Here is an 8328-nt window from a genome sequence, read left to right as displayed (position 1 = left end):
TTCAGTAAGATCCCTTTACATTCCTAATTTATACCCGTTGAAGTGATCTGTCATGATTCTCCAATGAGGAGTTTTGGAAATGATGTTCTGTATACAGTCTAAGATTCTATCCTAAAGAGTTGTCCGCATCCTCCATAAAGTTCCCATTGTTTTTAATGCAAAAACCGAAACTGACTTCCAATTGTGAACAGATGTTTCCTAGCCAACATTAAGTACAATGGGTCTGCAAAACCACTGAGAACCTAGAATGTTGTATAACCGTGCCCACCATAATGCCTCCATCACCTGATTTTTTCAAGTTTACCAAGAATAATTCTTAATATGTACGGTGTCCTCTGGCATTGCAATCTTTTAGCAATTTAGCCTGCTGTAAACAGGAAGAAGCCAATCCTAAGGACAGGAAAACCATCACCTGGGTTTTTGATAGAAAAAAAAAATGGTTCTGACCCAATTCCATTCCCTATCGTTTCTATGTCCCCAAAGCATTAATATTGGTGGTATGGTCCATATAGTCCTTATATAAGAACACTCACTGCTAATGAAAACATACCACACGCACAGACATAGTTATAACTCTCTGCCCACTGGAAAGAGCCCGTCTATAAATCCTACATTTATTTTAGACTTTTTTGGTGATTATGTAAAGGTACCGCGCGTTTATCCCACGGATTACAATACTGAAAATTAAGGTGGGAACTCTTAAAGTCTATTTCCATCTAGGACTAGACAGAAGATCATCTACTCCCATTTGCTTTCTTCTTTCCAAAACTGATTACCAGATGACACTTCTCTCTAGAGCAGAACCCAAAATCTGGAGTCCCTCTTGCACACTTTTGCCCTTAACATACAGTCATTTCAGCTGTTCCATTACCCCTTTGTAGAGGGCTAAGGTACCTGGGAATACTAAATCATTTTTTTCCAGTTAAATAGTTATATTTTTAAAAAACAGGGAAGAAAAAATAATAATAATAATAAAAAGCAATCGACTTTGGGCAACAATCATGAAAATTGGAACGAAAAAGGCTACCTGAACAGAAAAGAGAATAAAAAGCTATTTGATTAAAACCTCCTGGCACTTCCAGCAAGCTATTTTTTCTTGCCAATCACCAAAAGAAAGGAGGAGCCATCAGGGCTATCAAATGCTACTGTGGGGAAAGGGAAAGGAGAAGCCATTTGGGTGCTGAACATAAATTATTTCAGCTCAGATGAAGATTGGGAAGTAGGGGGAAAACCATATTGCCTCATCTTTCCCCCAAACTGACAATGCACTATGGTGAGTGAAAAGCTTGGGATCGGGTCAAATAGACAAGATGAGAGAAGGAAGTGAGCTTTTAGCCCTCTGAGCCAGTCTTTTGGGTCACCAGATAACCAGGAGAGGGATGCCACAAAAGCTGGGTCATCATTTCTGCCTCCCTCCTCTCACCAGATATGGTCCAAGCCCTTGCCCTTCCCCACAATGTTGTCTTGTTTTCAGAGGCAAAGGAAGGCTGAAATGGCTGAGACACGTAGCGTTGACAGAGTCCCTGTTCTCTCCCTCCCCCTCACTGGCTTGGCCCGTTCTCCTCAGCCCATGAAGGAGTCGCCCTCGTCTTCTTCGAAGTGGCACTGCTGGAGGACCTTGATGTGATACTCATAGATCTGAGGGCCGGTCCCAGGCGAATAGAGAGGGCCAGTAAGCAAATCAGTGCGCTGCATTAGCAGCAGAGATTTCCCATCAATCTCCTGGGGAGGAATACACAAAAAAAGAACATCATGAGACAAGTGCACCAGCAGCACACTAGGAAGAGGTTTCTTCCTTTCTATAAAGCAGGAAAGAGTTCCAAGTTCTAGTTGATTAAAAACAACACTGAGGCATCCATCACGCATGCATACACACACCCATGCACTGCCATATATACGTTACCTCTCACCAGTCTGTGAGCTGAAAAGGCCATTACAGAATCACCACTGCCTTATTGGAAAGGACTGTATAAGACATCTAGTCCATTACTCTGCTTAGCACAGGGATCTACTAAAGAAATGTGTTCTAGAAATAGATACAGCTGCAACTAGTCTCTCAACAATACAGGTATTCTTATTAGATTTTTATATTACTTTTATTAATCCTTCTTTAGTGACCACAACTGGGACCAGTTACTTCTTTTCGTTAAACAAAGCCAGTTGCTAAGCAAACTATGACTCTGCTTATGATCTTACCATTTCAAACTTCCTTTTGCTTTACAGATCTGAAAATATTGTCAATGAAATCTTAGTTACTTTTATCTCTGTCGTAACTGCAAATGGCTGCTAAGTGAAAATTATACCTGTATTTACAGGTATTTACATTTACATTTTATTTACTTACTAATTTCAAACACATTTATAATAAAACTAAAAACAACCAATCCAATTGAATTGGCTTGGCCAATCCACCATTAGGCAAAGTAAGGCAGGTGACTGGGGCCCAACAGACTCCCTAGCTGCTTGTTGGTGCTTGTCATTCTATTCCTACCCTCTTAAAGTAACCAGGCACCACAGATGTGCCGGCAGATTTTGCCAGTGGGGAAGTAAAATTCAATAATCAGTTGGCTTGTCAAAATGGAATTCAGATGTACATCTACGATTCCTAGGCATCAGAATGGTTTAATTGCCCAAACACCTAAATTTGAGATGGAAATAAGATCTAAAAGATTTAAAATCTAAGCTTTCAGAAAGCCCAAAAGTTTTTATTTATGCAATAAAATTTAAATGTATGCAATAAGCCTTTACTGAAAAGTAAAATTTGCACTTTTGAAGAAGCCAACAAAGAGCACAGGCCATAGTGAAGAATTATGGAGCATGGCTGCGGGTGACTGAAATCATCAGGAGGCAAAAGAAAGATGGGGGAGATCTTTCTGAAAACATGTTTTAGTGAGAGGTACCAAAATCTTGTCACAGCCTGAGCTCAAGAAAACTAGTCATGAAAAGGAGGACCACAAATGTCAAATGACATCCAGTGAGGGGCTGCTTTCTCATCTCAGTTTACCAAGTTTTAAAGGGAGTATTTTTAATGAAACGTAGAACATATATTGTTACCGAAATAAACCAGTGATCACGCAGTATATAATTCTTTTAAGCAGATTGTTCTCTTGAACTACCAAGAGACTGGAATGGCATTGAGAATCACAAGGGTAAGAAAGCACTACATGAAAGAAAGCCATATAACAACTGATATAGCTTTACCCAGATTTTTAAAGCAATTGTCTCAGTCAAATGGGACCCAAAATAAAGACAGAGTTCCAGCACATCCTCCATCAAAATAAGAGACCAAGACTTTTAGGACCTATTTCACAAGCACTTTATAGCTGAAATATAATCCTCCAATCCTTTTTCTGGGGATCCCCAAGATTCTCACCTGCTCCTGAAAAGCCGAAGCTTGCTCAGCAAACCCAGCTTCTGTGAAATAATCCACAACGTCACTGACAGTCCATTCCACAGGGTCCAGAAGGCTTCTCTTTCACTGAACTGGAGGAGGGGGAGAGAAAGTGAAATTGAGATCAGAGGCATTGCACAGCTTCTTCTCCAATCGAGGGATTCCTCATCAGCACCAGATCAGGGATATTGTTCATGCGTACTTATGCATGTACACTCAAACTGCACCGAAAGAATTCATCACAAGTGAATTGTATAGCATCTTTCTGTAGAAGTTTAAATCTGCCTTAAAGCTTCTACTGCAGGCAGTAGAAAAATGCACCAACGTAATACATATTTTCAATCACACTGTCAGGAGAGATTACAACTTAAAACTTAAAAAAAATTAAGAAAATTAAATACCACACATCCAGAAAATTGTAAAGAATATCACAAAACTGACAACTAAATATAATGGCCTTAAAAACATTGGGAATATACAAAGTTATTGGCCTGAAGCTGAAAGGAGGTGTAAGACAATTCTCCTCTCAGGTCAATGCTCTACAACTGGAATGACAACTTTTCATTTTACATTACTGCTACCTAAAGGAGGCAATGAGAAGTTAAGTATATATGAGGCGGAGTGGCCAAATACTCTGGTTCTTAGCTCTAATGATATCTAAAAGGTAATGCATAAAATAGCCGGCATTGTACAGGCATATTACAATAGTTAACATCCAGCCATGCTTGGTAGTTTGCAGCTGGGGTTTGCATTAAATGCTGTTTCCAAACAGCAAGCAAAGCCAATCCAATATAGAGGTCATCAAAACCAATAGGCCAGGCACAGAGAACAGAAGCCAGGATAGTCATGAGTCTCCTCCCAAAACTGGAAGCAACCACCACACCAAGAGTTCTAGCATGGTATGTGACACTTTAAGGATAACAAACAAAACAACCCCAATGTGGATATTTCAACCCCCACAGCTCTTATTTGCAATCTAAAAGGAAGAGGCGGCTCACTTCCTCTAGCAACCATTACGGAGACGGTAGCCAAAGAATACTTATAGCCCTTCTCCTCTTCAGGCTATCTTTTTCTTCTACAACAGTTCCTTTCCCAAGGCAGGGCATATTAGATCCTTGGTGCTGTTGCCATTAGAACCAGTCAATGTGTGTTGGCAGTATGGCAGGGACCATCATAAAAGTACACAGCAAGTGAGATATGACCAAGCTCCCTGAGAGATCTTCAACCTACATTAATTGCTGAAAACACTGCTCTAGACTCCAAAGACAAGTGATAGTAGCAGAAGATGGGGTCAAATGTAACTACTTTTTTCCATCATAATAAACCAGGTATAATTGGAAGAACAGGTTGTGATCTCTGCACAAAACTTACACACAACTGAATGGTCTCCCATCTGCCTGGATGCCAGGTCTCCCAGGAGATGAGGGCACAGAGGGATCAGCCCCTGCAACAGCTTGGTGACACTGGAGAAAAAGCAGAGAAACAAACAGAGATATGTCTTTTTTCTGTATCAGTATAACTGGAACTGGACAGTATACTGTGCTTGGGGTTCTTTAAAAGCAATGAAAAAATATTGTTATCAAAAGAACATTTTAATTTTCAAGATAGTCAATACCACTAACCAGATTCTTGCCTTTCACTTGCCCCAGCTCTAGTTCCACCTACTGAGAGCTCCATATTATTGTATACACATATACATCGACATACAATGCAAGCATGCATGCATTAAATATCATTCAATCCATGTATTAGCATTTAAATGACCAGATCTTTTGCCTTACTATCTACTACGTTTCCCAGAAAAGCCAAGTTAAGCCACTGATTCCCTGTCTTCTGCTACTTCTCCCTGCCTAACCCGTACCTGCTCTGTCTGGTTGCTGATAGGCACTGCCATCTTTCTTGCTGCCTCCCAGATGGTGACAGGCACTTTCTCCAGGCCAAGAGGCCTTTGTGTGACATTGCTCATTTCCTTCATGCTGAGAATGCTCCAATCCTTTGTTCAAAGAGGCTTCCTCTAGGGAGGGCAGGTCTCTGGGGGTGGCACTGCTGAGTGGGACCTCTTTCCCACCATGCTTGCTGTCCTTACAGTCACCATTCACCTGGCCTGTCCCAGGTCTGCTGTAATTGCTGGCCTCAAAATCTTGTGCCACTTCTGAGCCTTCAGACATAGTGGAGACTTCATCCTCTTCTTCGTCTTCGTCCTCGTCTTCTTCACCTTTGATCTCCTCCCCTGTCTTCTATTAATATCACAGAGAATAAATAAAGAACAGCAAACACATTTTAATTTGGCATTCTTATGACTTATTGGGATTTCATCTATTGTGAAGGCAAGTAGTCACACATGGGAGCAAGCACAACTACTTTTGAGACATGTCATTGCACTGTTAGTTACTTTGGATAAGACATCTCATGTCCCAAACCTAGGCAGTTTCTGAGCCATTTTTTTTCCCTTTCCCTTATTTGTAATACACTCGGATATCTCTGAGGGCAGTTGATGCAATCAGACTAAGTGGTGCTGGGATGGGAAACTTCTTAAATGTCTCCACTGCTCTAGCAATGCGCTTAAAAGCTCCTTGAAGCAGGAACAGGAAACTTTTTATCCAGGGAGAATTTTGTGCTACTAAACCACTGCCTCCTCCATCTTCCACCCGCAGCTTCTATGAAAATCTGCGATCATTCTCATCAATTAAAGATTGCAAAAATAATGAAAGAATAAAAAAGGGGGCAGGATTCCTCCCCCCCACCTACTGCTAATCCCTCCTGGGTAATTTCAAGGCTGCTAACTGAACTGGGTATCATTTCTGAGGCGATTACTTCCCGACCCACACTGCATGATATTTTCCTCCCCCTACTCAAGCGTTCATTCACCACTGCTCCCACCACCTCTTGACTTTATTGGAGGTTACCAAATTCTTTAGGTCAAACACAAACTGACTCTTTGTTCTGTGTTTAGATGGAGCCTGGTACGACTGGAGTGGGGGTAGAAGGGGGCGCTGTTCTGGGCCCAATGCACACCGATGGCAGATAAACTAACCTTATGGAAGGACCACACACACACAAACACACAGAGGTGAGCTAAGAAAGCACCCTCCTATGTTGGGAGAGCGTCGCCCGTCCCCCCTCCCCCCTCCAGAGAGTCGACCTTGAAGTTCTCTGGGCGCCAAAAACCAGCCAGAGTCCGCCTTCCTAGCCTTGCCAAAATACTTCGGAAACATACGAGGGAATATTGCCCCGTTTAAAACCACGCACCAATCCTAGCGCCCCCTCCAGTGCGACACGATTTGATTGGGTGCTGCCCTCAACTCTTCCTTCCAGACACACGCACACCTGCACGAGAGCCCACTGACAACATCTGGGGGTTGGGCGCCGCCCGCCCGCCCCCAAACTGGCGGCTCTCTGGCGCCCACTGGCGCCCCTCCCCTCCCCCCCCCAGCATTCGGGCACCCCTCCCTGCGCGCGCACTCCAATCGGTCCGTTTCCTTCCTGGGGAGCCTCACCTGTTCTCAGCCGGTGCGTCCCCTTCGCCCCACGCCAGACCCTGCCGCCACCGCCACCCACTGTTGCCAACCCATCCCCCCAGAGCGCGCCCGGCGTCTCCTCACCTTGTTCCTGTATGGTCTGGCGTTGGGGGCCCGGGCCTGCGCGCCTCTCTCCGCCCTGGGCAAAGCGACGCTGTTGCTGCTGCTGCCGCCGCCACCGCCGCCGCCACCCAAGCGGGTTCTTTCCAGCCTCTCCTCCTGAAGCAGCCCCTGTGCTCGGCCTCGAGTCACTCGGCCGCCCCCCGGCGCGGCGCCGTCCCCGCCCAAGTAGCGCACAATCTCTCGCAGACTAACGGGGGAGGATTCCTCCTGGGCTGCGGGCGGCGGCGGTCGCTCCCGTCCGGTCCGACGAGGCGGAGGCGGCGGCGGCAGTGGAGGCGGCGGCGCGACTGGCTCCGCGCGAGGCGCAGCACGCTGGGAGGACCGGGGCGTCGCGGTGGCGGCGGGAGCGCTGGGCGGGGAAGTGCGGGCCGGTCGCTGCGGGGCCGCCGGACTGGCGGCGGGCGCTCCACCTCGCCGGGGAGGCTGGACCCGCGCAGCGTTGCGGTACGAGATGCTTCCCTTGTAGCTGACTCGGAGCACGGCGCGTTGCTGGATGAGCTTTTCCAGCTCGGCGCGGGTGCGCTCCGGCTCCGGGCCGTGCCGCCGGCGCACCATGCGGCAGATGCGCTCCAGGTCCGGGCGCGCCTTGCGCGAGCGCAGCGAGTCGATGGTGTCTAAGATCCACTCTTGGTAGCGGGGCGCCTCTTGGCCCGGGGGCGGCGGCGGGGGGCCGGCCATGGTGTTGCCGCCTCCCCCGGGGCTTTGCTGCCCCCGTGCGCCGCTCCGCCTTGGCCTCAGCCCTTGTCCGCGCGGCGCGAACTGGACCCTCCACCCGGCAGGCGCTGCTGCTTGCTGGAAGCGGCGGCGCGCGGGCTGCTCCGGGCAGCGCGAGCTCCTCCCTCCCCTTCCCCCAGCCGCACGCGCCGCCGCCTCCAACACCGCCCGAGCGGGACCCGCAGCCGCTTAAGGAGGCGCTGTTGCCTCCCGTAGTCTCCCTACACTTGGCGACTTAAGGTGGAGCAGGAGAATTCTCGGGCTTCCTTAGCGGCCGCACGGAGGGAAAAGGCGCTCGCAGGCCGCCTCCGTCAAAAGTCAATCCCAATCCTACGGGAGAGATCCAAGTCTGTTCTATTTATAGCAGCAGGAGTTTGCACCGCGTCCTCCAGCGGGCAAGTAGAAGGGAAGTTTTCCTCCTAGCCGTTATTCTGCAGTGCTTTGCTTTCTCGTCCCACGCCCTTCTTCATTAGTCCAAATAACAAATCACAAATCTAGCCCCCGCCTCCTCCACAGCCAACCGATTCGGCAGCCCTGATGTCGTCTTACTGTCATAGTTACTTCCTATTCCACGGAAGTTTC

At 47.2% G+C, this 8328-nt stretch overlaps 1 protein-coding gene across 1 annotated transcript; it reads right to left on the bottom strand.

Moving 5' to 3' along the window:
* Window positions 1–7938, bottom strand: SAMD1 (sterile alpha motif domain containing 1). The gene is made up of 5 exons (XM_032239030.1): window positions 6994–7938; window positions 5253–5628; window positions 3962–3972; window positions 3374–3472; window positions 1–1722 (listed from the first exon to the last, which is right to left on the bottom strand). Exons 1-5 carry the CDS (start codon window positions 7708–7710, stop codon window positions 1564–1566), a joined length of 1362 nt encoding a protein of 453 aa, XP_032094921.1. The 5' UTR covers window positions 7711–7938; the 3' UTR covers window positions 1–1563.
* Window positions 7939–8328: the final 390 nt, after the last annotated feature.

Source organism: Thamnophis elegans, chromosome 2 (genome assembly GCF_009769535.1).
Source record: "Thamnophis elegans isolate rThaEle1 chromosome 2, rThaEle1.pri, whole genome shotgun sequence".
Classification (NCBI taxonomy): Eukaryota; Metazoa; Chordata; class Lepidosauria; order Squamata; family Colubridae; genus Thamnophis; species Thamnophis elegans.
Note: the sequence above shows the minus strand (reverse complement) of the source record. Positions and strands in the feature narration are given on the sequence as shown.

What these genes read in the sequence shown, in the direction of transcription:
- SAMD1 (XM_032239030.1), bottom strand. Translation starts at nt 7,710, where the DNA reads ATGGCCGGCCCCCCGCCGCCGCCCCCGGGCCAAGAGGCGCCCCGCTAC. An exon ending in CCAGACCATACAGGAACAAG is followed by an intron (nt 5,629 to 6,993) that starts GTGAGGAGACGC and finishes TGATATTAATAG; the next exon opens with AAGACAGGGGAGGAGATCAA. An exon ending in CTTCGGCTTTTCAGGAGCAG is followed by an intron (nt 1,723 to 3,373) that starts GTGAGAATCTTG and finishes ATTCCTCCCCAG; the next exon opens with GAGATTGATGGGAAATCTCT.